This window comes from Nelumbo lutea, chromosome 3 (assembly GCF_056320005.1).
Source record: "Nelumbo lutea isolate HS-2025 chromosome 3, American lotus-T2T, whole genome shotgun sequence".
In the NCBI taxonomy this organism is placed as follows: domain Eukaryota; kingdom Viridiplantae; phylum Streptophyta; class Magnoliopsida; order Proteales; family Nelumbonaceae; genus Nelumbo; species Nelumbo lutea.
In genome coordinates, this window is record NC_142686.1 from 27,231,428 (window position 1) to 27,246,101 (window position 14,674).

The 14,674-nt window shown below is 36.4% G+C and overlaps 2 protein-coding genes across 3 annotated transcripts; both read right to left on the minus strand.

The window, feature by feature from the left end:
* Positions 1-481: 481 nt before the first annotated feature.
* LOC148863822 (putative aquaporin NIP-type) lies at positions 482-4,420 on the minus strand. Of its 2 annotated transcripts, none has more exons than XM_088978313.1 (7): positions 4,238-4,420; positions 3,922-4,090; positions 3,467-3,688; positions 1,777-1,974; positions 1,401-1,462; positions 1,020-1,243; positions 482-793 (listed from the first exon to the last, which is right to left on the minus strand). In XM_088978313.1, the coding sequence occupies exons 2-6, from the start codon at positions 4,036-4,038 to the stop codon at positions 1,036-1,038; spliced, it is 807 nt and encodes a 268-aa protein (XP_088834439.1). In that variant the 5' UTR covers positions 4,039-4,090; positions 4,238-4,420; the 3' UTR covers positions 482-793; positions 1,020-1,035. The 2 variants fall into 2 exon arrangements, with proteins under 2 accessions (XP_088834439.1, XP_088834440.1); XM_088978314.1 differs by having other exon boundaries at positions 4,285-4,408.
* A 4,760-nt stretch (positions 4,421-9,180) lies between these two features.
* On the minus strand, positions 9,181-13,598 carry LOC148863823 (uncharacterized). Its single transcript, XM_088974872.1, has 2 exons — positions 13,029-13,598; positions 9,181-10,267 (listed from the first exon to the last, which is right to left on the minus strand). The coding sequence occupies exons 1-2, from the start codon at positions 13,319-13,321 to the stop codon at positions 9,415-9,417; spliced, it is 1,146 nt and encodes a 381-aa protein (XP_088830998.1). The 5' UTR covers positions 13,322-13,598; the 3' UTR covers positions 9,181-9,414.
* Between the last annotated feature and the right edge of the window lie 1,076 nt (positions 13,599-14,674).

Sequence of the window (14,674 nt, forward strand, 5' to 3'; positions counted from 1 at the left end):
AAAAGTATTTTTACAGCAGCACTTCTACGAAAGTACTTAAGTACTTTTACAAAAGCACTTATACGAAGGTACTTTTATAAAAACACTTCTATGGAAGTATTTTTATATAAGTACTTTTACGAAAGCACTTCTAGAAAGCACTTTTATGAAAGTACTTCCACAAAAGAACTTTTATGAAAGCACTTTTAGAAAAGCGCTTTTCAATGCCAAAAGGGTATTTTTTTTGTAATTTTCAGATTTCTTCATTTTAATATATTTTTGTAATTTTTATATGTTCTGTTTTTTATATATAATTTTTGATATTTCATTCGGTTTAGATTGGATCCAATCTAGTCCATTTGCATTTTAATGGATTAGATTGGATTTGGTTTGTATTGGGTCCTGTACATTTGTAAGTGGACTCACATTGGACTGGATCAGGTTGGACCAAATCCAGTCCAATTTACACTTCTGAACAAAGTTATATTGCTATATCACACAATTACAAAATTTTTGCCTTCAATTTTAAAATTGTTGAACATACAAATATGAAGACATGTCGAGTTTGGATTGGGTCAAGTTGGCCAAGGCCTCATACCTAAACCAAGCTACATTGTTTAGGTTATTTCATGGAAACCCAACCCAAGTTCCTGATTGGTCGGGCCCAGAGTAGGATATTCGTCTGAATGCACAAATAAATTGGACTAACTAATACATGGAAAATAATGCATCCATCTCCCATGGAGCTGATCAAGGTGGCTTGAGATACGATGCATTCATCCGTGATTGGAAGCAAGAGCATGAACAATAACCACTGCAAACCCAAATAAAGAAAATGTTAAAATTAAAAAGGAAATGAATAATTGAAGGATTGTGTGTAAAATAGAGTATTAGGCTCAATTTAGAAAGAGTACAAATGCAAATATGGACACTATAAATACATAAAAAATAATATAAAATATAAGGTTTTGCACTTTATACATTTACATCTGTACTCCTTTCAAACTGTGCCTTAAGCGCAATCGATATATTAAACCTACCTAATAGTAATAGCTATTACTTTCTCATACTCCTGAGCAATGATCCAGTTCTGGTTAGCTCGTGCAGAGGTTTGTCTGTGAACCTTATTAAATTATAGGAAAAAGCTCCAGCAATAGTGCCAACAATTGGCCCCACTATGTAAATCCAGATAGACTTATATTGGTGCATAACAATGGCAGGTCCAAGACTCCTAGCAGGGTTCATTGATGCTCCAGATACCGGCCTGCAAATTAAATGGACATTCTTGTTTTCTTTTACAGTAGATTTATGTTAATGAAGTATAGATCTGAGTGCTATATATATATATATATATATGTATATTTGAGTTTTTAGCTACTAATTAAAGTGCTTAGAGAATGAGAATTAATGAATTGAATTACCCAGCAATAAGGACATTTAATAGTATTGTCATTCCGATTGCTATCCCTGCAAGTTCCCCAATCTGCAAAAAAAAAATTCATAAGAAAAAAAAAAAAGTATACATAGAAGATCGAAAAAAAGCTTAGAGGGTCTCTTATTAAAAATTAAGCTTAATTTAAGAGAAACTAAATTTGCTGTGACTAAACTTTAATTCCTTTCCAAGAAGTTAGATCCAAACAGATTTTTTCGTGATACTGAAACTTATGTTTCTAATTAAGCATGCATGAATCCAAAATTAATTTGTTCTTGCCAATAAACTCTAACCCAACTGAAAATGATAAAAAGATGAATAAATGATTCTGTTAACTACTAAAGCTTTAGAGCTACTGTACTGACCGCTCTGTCATCAGTCGCAACACCTGAGATGACAAACATCAAGAGGTAGCTAATGATAATCTCAAGGACCAGAGATTGGATGTCAGATCCTACAGGAAGAGTTCCGAAATAATCCTTAGGTTTTACGGGAAATAGCAGATACAATGTGGCACTTCCAAATGTTGATCCTACTACCTGAGCCATAACGTAAATGGGCACCTGCACGTATAATTAGATTGTTTAATTGTTCATATAGAATGATACACGGAGTAGACATCCCGTTTTAGATATGTCAATGGTCGGGTTCGTTGTTGGTTCTTGCTCTGGGGTTTGTTTTGTTGTCCGTCCTTATTAATAATTTTTCTTATTGTCGAACCCATGATTTTGAAAATCGGACCGGAAAAACTGGGAACCGGTCAGGTGATTGGTTTCATTTTATCTAGAACTGTTATTTCGCCCAAAACAGTTGATTGGGTCAGTGAACCGCTGATTTGGGCTGTTAAACCGTCCAACGGTTTTGGTGGTTTTTTAATTTTTTTTGTTAAAATGGGCCATCTGTTCGGTTTGAACAATCAGACCATTCGACCCGGGAAACAGACTGCTGACTGGTTCATTGTCTGATTCGATTTTAAAAACCTTGGTCAAACCATTCGACCCGGGAAATGGATCCCTGATTGGTTCATTATCCGGTTCGATTTTAAAAACCTTAGTCAAATCAATTAAGACCCAGACCAATTATATATAAATGTCTTTTTTTTTTAGTGTTTAAAAGGTAAATTTCATAGGTATTATATAAAATATTCATTTTTAATTAAAAACATTTGTTTTATCAACATATAAAAACAGAACCGATAAACAGGATTTATGTAGCGCACTCACATATATAATTGGGATAAGGCTTGGATGATGATTTTACTTTCAAAGGTTATATTATCAAAAATGAAGTTCTAAGTTGTTATTATCTTAAGTAATTATAGATGTTAAGTATAATCATGTGTGATTGGATCTAGGGGTGTCAATTGGATTAGATTTGGTCCAATCTGGTCCAGTCCAATGTGAGTCCATTATAAATGGACCAGGTCTAATCCAAGCCAATAAATGTTCTGAACCAATTTGGACCGGTCCAATTCAATGTCTAGACCATCCAATCTATTCAAATTCATTTTGATTTAGATTGGTTTCAACCCAAACCCAGTCCATTGACACATATATTCTTATCTTATATCAATGGACTAGATATTGGGTTAATCCAATCCAATCAAATATAAATTTGTTACGGACGGACCAGGTCTAATCCAATATAATAAATATTTTGGACCAGATTGAGTTTGGACTAGATATTGGTCCAATCCAATATATCTTGTTGGCCTGTTCAATCCGTCCAAATTGAATTTGGACTGGGCGGGATCCAATCCAAAACTGGTTCATTGACACCCTTAATTGGATCAAATCCGATTGTCTTGATTAATAAATGGTTCATATAATCTGTGAAGACTGAAGAGATTAAATTGCAACAAACACCCCCAAAGGAAACCTCTTAGCTCTAAGAAGTTTTAGAAGCTCTAACATGCCTGAAGAAGTCTCAACTGCTAAGCCTTTAAAATGGGTTGCTGTTTGCAGATATTGTCTTGTATTTTGTTTGTCCAAATCAGTCCTGAAGCAGCCAATAAGAAGGAAAAGGGAAATTAAGAGAATGAAAGAAAGTGAGGACCTGTGCCCAAGGGAAGCCTCGAAAGATGGCGAAAGTGATGGTGACTGCTGGGTTGAAATGGCCGCCGGAGATATGGCCGACGGCGTAAATCATCACCATAACTATCAAACCCCATGCCACACACATCCCTGGAAATGAGATAGACCCATATATCTTATTGATGGCCACAGCCCCGCAGCCGGCGAATATAAGAAAATAAGTCCCAATAACTTCTGCTATCACCTAAAGATGAGACAAAGATGATGCACGATAACTCAGTCGATCGATCGGCTTAATTAATTGCATGCATGATTCAAAAACTAATTAGATTTTACATTTTAGAGAGAAAAAGAAAGCTATGCATGCAGGCACAGTACAACTACTATACAGATTGATATACGTACGTAACCTTTTCTAGCTAGTTTTCTTTGCTTTTCAAAAATTGTATCATCATCTTATTAATATAATGTAAATACCTTTTGTATGAGGCTTACGACAGTCCCTGATGCGCAAAATTCAGGGATCTTGTGGCCGCCGACTGAAGGACTATATGAACCTTCTTCCAACTTTGTGATTTCTATTTCATCCGCCATTGTCTAATTATATTATCCCACCCTCTCTCTCTCTGTCTGTCTGTCTCTCTCTCTGCAGATTATTAAAGATAAAAAGGAGATAACTTTATCCGGTCTTGAATGGAGACGAGAAGATTAATTAATGGTGGCTGTTCATGCAGGTCTTAATTATATAATTACGTTTTTCCAAGAAAATAATGATGGATTAATTCAATTGTACCTTTGAAGTAGTCCAGATGAGTAAATAGCAACTGATGACATACATACCTGTATTCGATCAGATCACAGGTCTAAGAAGAAACAATGACCCAGATGGGTGGGTTGACGACCGTTTCACCACGCTAATGAGTAATGACTAATCCAATCCAAAATGGGCCCCTTGTATTTATACTTTGTTTAGCCCAATGATATAATAGAACTGTAAACAGAAAACGTCTCTAATTAACAGTTTTTTAATTCCCTGTCATCAAGACTGGTTCCACCTGATGGTTCGTTCAGTGACAAATGTCCCACAAGATGGAATGTTAGATCCTAAAATTTTCAATCACCACCTAAAATTTAAATAGGAGATTTTTTTTTTTTCATAATTTTGTATGGTTGAGTGTGAAGCTGTGACTCTCAGGGGCTTACCCCTGAAACATCGGTATGCATAAGGTCTGGAATCTGGATCCACCAATATTATTCATTCAAACTTCAAAGGGTCTCTACCCTAACTAGCTAAGGCTAAGAGATCACTTCATAGACATCGGCTGGCCGGATTTGGAAAGTGGACGACCTGGTCGATCGGTTTTTAAATAATTTTTGGAGCTAGCTAGCTCTCCTAGTTTTACCTCTTAGGAGAAGGTGATGTTTTAGCTCATGATCCCTGGACATGGATGGTTCAGTGAGAGTAAAACATCTCTCCATGATTTAGTGGATTTTGTTTTTAAATGATCAAATATAACATGCAATATTATGACCCACCGTACCATAGTTACAATCCTGCCATGAAAAAATAAATGTTAACTAAAACTTTACAACCTTGTAATATTTCATCCAAAAGATGTTGAAGGTGCAAGTCATTACTTCCAATGGCTGCTTCATTTCCTCTGCAAGAAATTCAAAACAAATTTGCTCCTCTTGAATTGGCGTCCACAATTTGGTGGTAGATTCCATTGATTCCTCTTCTACTGCATTGCGTGGTGAGGCAATGCACAGTAGGCCTGGTCATAGGCAATGCAAAATGAGGTCCTTCAGACTTCAGAACAGGGTTTTATTACTACTTCCAGATTTCTGGGCCGGGTCTATCCAAAATTTGACAAAATCCCAACCCAAGCCCGCCTAAGTTGCATCTCTATTGGATAGACATTTATGAGCTAGCTAGAGAGTCTACCTATTGTTCTAGATTAAAAATAAGATAGAGTCAAACTATTCCGAAGACTAATCAAGTTTGGACCAGTCTGTGTCCTCTCCAAACCAATGAAAGCTTATTTTTTCTTTTTGAAATCATACTCAATAAAACAAAGCTTAATGGTTTTTAGTCTTTACTTTCTAGGGCTTAATTTGGGCCTAGGCCCAGGGTAACCTCAATTTTCTGCTGCCTTGTAAATTCTTACTTTGACTTTACCATTGACTGATTTAGATAAGCCAATAGTGGCTAATTGGTCTGAATTTCTTACTCCCCATAACTTATTGGAAGGGAAGTTGTCCGACCACCCAATTCACTATTTTTTCTCAGTGGATCACCACTTGGACCATCAGAGCCAATCTGGGCCTGACAACGCTGCTTCATATATGAATTTGTTCCCTTGTCTCAAGTCAAACTCTTTACCTACTGAAATCACCTGTCCGAAGGTGGATAAGCATCATTTATGTAATATCCCTTCTTTCACTTCCTGGAGACATAAATTCATTACCACTGGTTGAGTTTGGACACGACAGTGTCATTGGATTCTCCATCATCCCGTTATCTTCTTTTGAATAGATTAGTCACTTTAATATTCTAGAGCCTTTGAAAGATTCGTATTCTTCTCTTTTCACTTAACCACCACACATTCAGCCATCTTTCTCTATCATCTCTTTCACCTCCATATTTTCACATATATTCTTATGTTTCATTTAACAGAAAATAAGAGAGAAATAGAAAATTAGGCAAAGTTCTTAAAGCTCAGTTTGTTGGCAGTGTAAATTTCATTTCTACTTGTATAATCGGTTCAGATTTGGCTTTATCTTTATTCCTTAGTGGCAAGTAAAATTATGTATACCATCAACCGATTTGAAAGAGAATGAAGGTAGGAAGAGGGCTATTCATCTAGGATGAGATAAGAAGCATCATGATGTTATCTCACTTTATATGAGAGAAAGTTGATGTAGGAGAGAAGTGGCGCAAAGTTGGCATCAGTTTTTGTGAAAAAAAAATTGCACTTCCAATCGGTGCAAATGAGACAACAAAAAAAATTTGTATCAGGAAGAAGTGCAAATCATAGTTACAAATAAACAAATGCAAAACTAAACTGAGTGCAACATTTGTATCTGGTTCAAGTTGCAGTGCAAATAAATACAGGCTAAGGAATTTCAAACACAGCTTAAGAGAGACCCACATTCTGCTTGGTGGTTGAAGCAGTTCTAAGAGGACTCTGTGTCATCATTGACTCAAGGGTGACCATTGTAGTAAATTGGATTAAGGATCTTAAAAGTTTAGCAGATTGAAGGTGTCAATAGTGATTAGCAAGTCTGTGTCATTATTGGCATATGTATCAGTCATTATCCTCTTTTAAGAGTGACCAAAATTCTCAACTATGTGTGGTTGCTACCAATGTTTGATGGGTGGAGAAAAGTTTTATTGAACTTCAATGCATAAACCGGAAGGTGGAAAATCAAGAATTGATGCTTATTTTTGGTGGAGACCCAATCAAATCCTATGCCTATGGTGAGTTTTGAGCTTTCAAATATCCAATACGTGGCAAAAGCCCAGATCACAACCTACAGATGATGATCAATATCACAAATCCAGGATATAGTTCCAGATTTCAGAAATTATTCATGAAACTTGATGCTTGTACATATTGAAGAACATAACTAATCTAATTGACCTCAGCCACTTATTTTGTTGGACTGAGCTACACTCCTTGATTTTAGCTGAGACATTATGAGTTGCATGTATTAACCATTAGAATATCCATTGGGCTCTTATTACAAGTTACGTTTATTACCCAAAATAAAAAAAAAAAAGAAAAAAACTGCTTTGCATCGGGTAGCTCCAGTTCATATTGACTCGAGTTTTGTGAATCATTAATTAACAGCGGCAGAAGATATTGATGATAAATGGAGTCTTTACTAAACAGTAAATAAAATCCATTTTCTGCACTCAGATAAACCCCCCAAAAAACTCTATGATTCATACAGAGAGATCAGGTATGGATTTAAAGGGTTTCACATGTTTCTAGTTTGCACCGGAGACTTTTGGCTCTTTTGTTTCTTTGTTGGTTGATTCAACTGGTTTTCATATTTTTTCCTCTGTTTCTTTTTCAGAAAGAAGAGGTGACGTTTGGTATGCATAGATGTCAATATGTTAAACGTTGCACTTGAAATTAGGAAAATATTATTTTCCTATTGATTTTCCCCATGTCTATGACAAAACTTGTACTATTTTTTGTTTCATTTGCATTCATCAGCAGTGCAGAATTTACATCCCAGAAACTTCTGTGGATTTTGTACCACCTTTCGCCTACCTACATTTTTTTCTCTCTCCTTCGAAGTGTGGACCAAAGCAATTTTACTTGTTCAAAACCACCAACTTCCTCTTTTCATCTTCTCCCATATAAATTAGGGACAACATCATTTTACCTCCCATTTCACTCCTCTCAGACAAACAAAAGAAATTAAATTTCGACCTCTGGATTCATGTTTGCACCCATTACAACTAAAAATCGTTTGGCAAGAAAATAAATTTATCAATGCAAAACTAAACAAACTTTGCATTTGCATGGACCAGACTGCACTCTACATATTTATATTTGTACTTTATTTGCATTCTTCCCAAATGGAGCCTAAAAGTTTTTGTTTGAATAGAATGAGCATATAACTATATTAACCAGAAACAAGATTTTAATGGGATTGGGATCATTGGGTGCTAGAATATGCACAAGAAGTTGGTGAAGAGTCAAGACCATTGTGAACTTTAGTTGACATTTCTTGCAACATATGTAACCCTACCAAGCTCAGCTTGCGAAGCTATATGCAGAACCAAACCCAGAAAAAGGCCTAACAAAATGGATCACCTTGACCTATCATCATGACTTGGATTATGACATTATATCTTTAAGGTATTTCACCTTACTTGGAGCTCCCCAGAGACTCTTATTCAGATTCTTATGGTATGGTGCTGGCACTAGTCTGGATTGAGAAAAAGAGGCAGATTATTATGGTCTTCCACACTGGCTGCAATCATTTGGGTGATAATGGAATGAGAAGATTGCAGAGGTAAGATATTCAAAGACAAGACTGGCTCGGTAGATGCCCTAAAAAACAAGATAATTGGCATTCTTTGGTCTTGGATGGCAGTTATAAAGCTCTCTTCAGAGATGTCTCTTTCTCTTCACTCTAGATTTTCAAGTTATTTTTGAGCATTGCTGATAATTCTATGATACTGGTGACATTACAACCATAGTGCTGTACAACATCTCATTGTACTTGGTCACAGTTGTACATGCGATACTCTTTCCTCAGTAATAAAAATTAAACTCCCTGAAGAAAATAGAAAAAGTATAGAAATCAAACAAACTGTAGGTACTTGAGCAACAAAGGTTCCAAGTATCCAAATAAAGTGATCTTTCATGGCTACTGCTCCAGAGTGGCATTCTCATATCCAAGTCATTTTCCATCAGAACCCACATTAACATGAAATCTCAACTGTGAAAAGAAGATACTGATGGTATTAGTGTTCATTCTCCTTGGGGCAAAGATACCTTAACGCTTATCATATCAGGTTGACATCTAAACTGTTGTGTTCCCCGGTTGCTTGATGATACAATGTGCATGTAAAGAACCTTCTCCATATGAGAGGATAACTGCTCTGCCTCTAAGTGACCATGGCTTTGATGTAAAGCAACGAACTGGATCAATAATGTTGAACAAAATTAGCTCATTGGCTGGATGTTTGGGATCATGAAGAGGACAAAGTAGTGATAGAATTCAAAAGAGTAAACAGTAGACCTTTTACCATTTGTAAAACATTTAATACAACAGCTATTGTTTTACAAAAGAAGAAAATACCCAGGTAATCCCTATATATTGACAATTACCAGTCACTAGATACCACCATGGCCTGGACTGGCATATTTGCTATCTTATTTCTTCACTATGGAAAAAAAAATATTTTCCACTCTAGAAAAACCACACAGGTGACAACAAAAACAATCATTTTGATGAAACTTTGGAGGTACAATTAGCTACAGGCAGATCAGAGGGGGTACACACGAACGCCCTCTGCTGTAAATGTCTCAAGCTCTGTTCCATGCTAACTTGCACCATTTCTGCCAGCATCTTCTTCGCTTTCCCACTTAAATCTTCACCATCAATCTGAGAGACGATATTGCAAACAATATTCTCTAGTGTGTCAGGTTGAAGTTCAGATCTCCTGTAAGGGGACTCTCTCAGTAACTGCAACAGGGTATGTGCTTTTGACTTAGACTTTGGTGTTCCCTGAACAGTGAGTTCAAGGAGACCAGGGATGACGCCTTCACTAAGAATTGGCTCCCTATATCTGCATCTGTCACTCTCACACATTGTCAGAAGAGCACCAACTGCATGTTCTCGGCTTTGGACAGATCCATTCTCGAGAACTTCAACAACTGCAAGCACTCCACCTTCTTCAGATGTCAATGCAGTTCTCCCTTCATCAAAACCCATCAAAGACTCTAAAAGTGCACTGCACTTCTCAGCTATTTTTGAAGATTTCTTGCAGTTCTTAAGCAAGTTAACAAGAGGAGGGATGACCTTTGCTGAAAGAATAATGCTGAGATTCCCTGGGTGAGTGGAGAGATTGTAAATGGCCATCAATGCATCAATCTTGGCTTGTTGGCCTGCATCTCTAAGGATTTCAACTAGGAGAGGAATGACGCCAGAACAACTTATTATTGGCTTGTTGATGGCAGACGCAGAGAGGGTGAGCAAAGATGCAGTGGCATACTCCCGTAAACTTGAATTGTTTGACTGAAGAAGAAGGACTAGTGGTTCAAGGGCACCAGCATCTACAATCTTGATCTTATTCCTGTAATATAAAGAAGAAAATCGCATTGGGTAGAGAGAAACGTCAAGGAAGATATGATTGTGTTCCAATGAGACAAAGGCTACCACTGTACTGAAAAAGAATATCATCTAACACATTAAAAGGAGCAAAGAACCCTTAAACAATAGCAATCCAATCTATATTTCAAAGAACCAATAAATGATAATCTATTAATTGATGTATGGTTCTTCCAGCTTCAACCTGCAGCCTTAACCTAAACCATCTAAACAGGAAATTGTGTGTTTGGGTGGGCTACTGAACAAATAAACATCTGTTGGTAGGATAAGGCATTAACCAAGTATCATATTCACCCCTTCCAAAAATAATCATATGGAAAAATTAGTAAAGAACCCTTAAACAATAGCAATCCAATCTATATTTCAAAGAACCAATAAATGATAATCTATTAATTGATGTATGGTTCTTCCAGCTTCAACCTGCAGCCTTAACCTAAACCATCTAAACAGGAAATTGTGTGTTTGGGTGGGCTACTGAACAAATAAATATCTGTTGGTAGGATAAGGCATTAACCAAGTATCATATTCACCCCTTCCAAAAATAATCATATGGAAAAATTAGTAAAGTTCTGCATGGAAACTTTATTACTGATATTCTAACCATCCATTCTAATCCATAAACCTTTCTCCACCCTAATGGAAGATTTTCTGTCATAAGAAATTGTGAATTTCTTGCTAAAGGTTTGCACTATGTTAAACCAATTTAGGAAAGATACAAGTATTTGACCATGCTAACAGGACTTTTTAAAACTATTTAGACTCCAGTTCATAAAAGAGGAAGAGTTCATTGGGCCATTGCTTTCTTATGCAGCCAACGATAACAGATGGAGCTCAAAATAAATGGTTAGCATATAAACAAAGATTCTCATTTTGCCTTAATCATTATAGCCCAATAGCAGTATGTGAATTGTAATTGTTACATTGGTTGCATGCAACAGAAAAACAATTGGACTTGAGAATGAAACAAAAAATGATACCCTAGGAAATTTTGAGACTGATTATTTTTTATTTTACATTTGATTAAAAATGCATTAATTAAGATTGACCTAAGAATTCTCACCAAAGTCATTCCAAAACATTTCCTAAACATATGTATATAAGGAACTTTCTGATAATTGAATATTATGAGGAGTGATACTGTAAAAAAGCATATTTCCCTGAAGACATGATGGAATAGTCCTCTTATGCAGATTGTTTCGTCAACTAATTTATTACCCAGGTTAGACATATGCTTTACCAGAAAGGAAACAGACATCAAGAAGAAATATGAAATGGACAGAGGAGAAAATGTAGCTAAAATGACAAGAACGCAAACAGGAATGGAATTAGAGAGAACCAAAACTACAGGAGATCCACTGCTCTAAGCCCTCCTTGATATTAAGCCTAAAATCTGATCACGGTCCATATCAGAGTCAAGCAAATTACAACTCTTAGAACATCTTTACATCATATTCATGAAAACAACGTTGACTTAAGCAACACAAAACCGTTTTCAACTTTTGAGCAAAGTAGCTTTTGATTAATGAACATGGACCACTGGACCACTTTGATGATGATAGCAAACCTTAACTCTTAAGGTCATCCAAACACATATTTATACCTTTTTCTTAAGGTACACCATTCCAACTAAATATAAATAAAAGACCAACTGCCTACTCATCTATAGTAGAGAGAAAAAATAAGCAATCTTAGTATTTCCTTTCCGTTTCTTTTCTTGAAATGGTCTCTGAATATTAGTGGTTGTGTGTTGACCACAAGAACTTGGTACACATAAATTGGTGCCAACTGAACTTAGAATGTAAGCTATGCAGCCAATGTTCTTGCCAAATTAATATGATGAACCGATTCCACAACTTAAATCAATCACCTTTAAAGAAAGATGACTTTGCAGTCCCTTCATACTATAATAGCCTCCTCGTCTGCAGGAAAATACAATAATGAGGTCTTATCTGATTTATGGATATGTTGAAGGCTAGACACAGATAAGTACGACACAGCTTTCTATTTCCCTTGGAAGGGACTTGGATTCACATATAGGAAGAGTTATCACCTTCAGTTGGCGGTTTATAGAAGTGCACTAATAACACAATTAGCTAGAAATACCATTTGTTCTCATGAATAAAAGGGAAGCTTCATGGATTTCCTAAAATTATGAGTATGAGTATGGGCTTCGCTGCACCACTCCCCAAAGAACAGAGAAAGAGCAAAAGGATACAATAGCTAAGCCAAAAATGGCAATAAGATGAAGAAACAATTGCCTTCACATATAATTCAAATTGCATAATTATACACATTTCTTATAACTCCCTACTTCCTTCCCACTTGCTTCTTCTAAACAAACAGACATGATTAGAATAACCCAATTCAAGAAATTAGCAAATCCCAGAAATCCTTAACTTTTTGTTCCATACTATAAGATAAGCCTCGAAAGTTAAAGAAATCAATTCGACAAGATAAATTCAGGGGAAAGAGAAAGAATAAGAGAAAAAGAAAAAGGGGAAAGGTTAAAACGAAGCGTAGCACCGGAACCAAAGAACAGTCACTTTGGAGGCATGGAATCTCATTACTTAACCAAAAAGGATCAGTTTTTCGATTTAAACAATTCAAACTAATGGAATTACTGACAAATACTTAGAATTCCAATAAATTCAATCCATAATTTAAACAGAACAACCACACGATTGCAAAGATGAAAACAAGACAAAAATAACGAAATAACAATGTACCTCTCATCTTTGACGGCGAGATTGAGTAGGGCGAGAAGAGAAGCTTCTTTACATTCGAGGGAGTCAGATTTTAGCATGGAAAGAAGGGGTTCAATTGCGCCAGAAAACTGCCGTCGGTACCTCTGAGACGTCTTGGTGAGACGTCGTATTTCTCTGGCCGCTTGAATTTTGGATTCTGTATCCTCGGACTGGATGAGTTCAATTGTCTGTTTTACGATGGCCGATTTCCTGACAGTACTTGCACCGAGGTTGCTGCTGGAATCGTCACCGGAGAACTGGCTCTCCGACTCCATGACCTCTCTTCACAAGCACGGTACCGAGACAAAAGAGGGAGATAGCAGAGATGGATTGGAGAAAGATCTGGCGTTCGAAATGTTAAAATAGAATTTAAGCGAGCAAGCGAGCAAACGAACAAGAGAGAGAGAGAGAGAGAGAGAGAGATGTTGGGTGGAGACTGGAGAGGAACGTGAGTGTGGCGTTAAGTAACAGTCAGAACCGGCCTTTTCAACGGTTTCGACGAGCGGGCATGCGAAGAAGCGACAGTGGTGGTTTCTACTTTCCGTTTGGGTGGAGGTTTTGTTCTTATCTTCTCATATTTATGGTAGTGTGAAGTTAGATTAGATTGCTTCATTTTACATAAACACTCCCAATTTTCTATAAAAATGACAAACAAGCACGATTACCAAGTCAGCAAACTTTTACAATAATTGTCCAACTGTACAGGGGTATTTTGGCCATTTTACTTTAAAGAAACCCCCGCGATTACATGATCAAATCGTATAGCGTGAGGAAAATTTTTTCTTTGGTGTAAAGTGATTTTGCTTCATTACCTTTTTTGCTACAAAATTTTTCTTCTCCAGGTTGATTTTTTTTCTCCCCGGTTGGTGGAGCTACAGAATGGGGTGTCTTCCCATCCCCTTAACCCCAGTGGATGTTGGCAGCGAGATTTGATCCCGAAGTCTAAGCTCTGAGCCAGAGCAGAGATCTCCAGGTTGAATTTTGATTTGCACGAAAAGTACTTAAAAGTCGAAAGCATAAGAAGAACTTATCGATGCTGTTTCTAGAGGGAGTTGATTTGGGCACATCAAATACTTATTATAATAAACTAGGCGCCTACGCCACAACCACATCAGAGACTTTGTCTTTTCAATAAAGTACTTTTGGGAATTAATTTGTGTCACATTAATAAATAAGGGATGTGACCCAATCACCATATTCACCACCCCTTTTAAATATTTTCACTTTCTTTTATTTTTCTCCCTTCATCTTGTTCTTATTTTAATGGTATGTGTGTACATATAAATGTTTTTAGTAGCATAAACCCATTTGTCAATGACCAATAGAGAAGCTGATATGCAAATCAGTTGCAGGTATTAGGGAATATAATTGCCATTTTCTAAAGTCTGGTCATGTTTAAAGAAATTGCAAAAAAAAAAAAAACCATAAAAAACAAAAAGAAAATCTCCCTCAACAAACACCTTTTCAATGAGGCATTGGCAAGTTTGGAATAAATCGCAAACATAGAAACCAATATTATTGATTCGTTTGGTGCAATGGTAACATGATTGTCTCTTGGCTATGTGTATATTAATTGGATCTAACAGAAAATATCCTGAAATAGAAAACTAATGGAAATCCTTGATCAA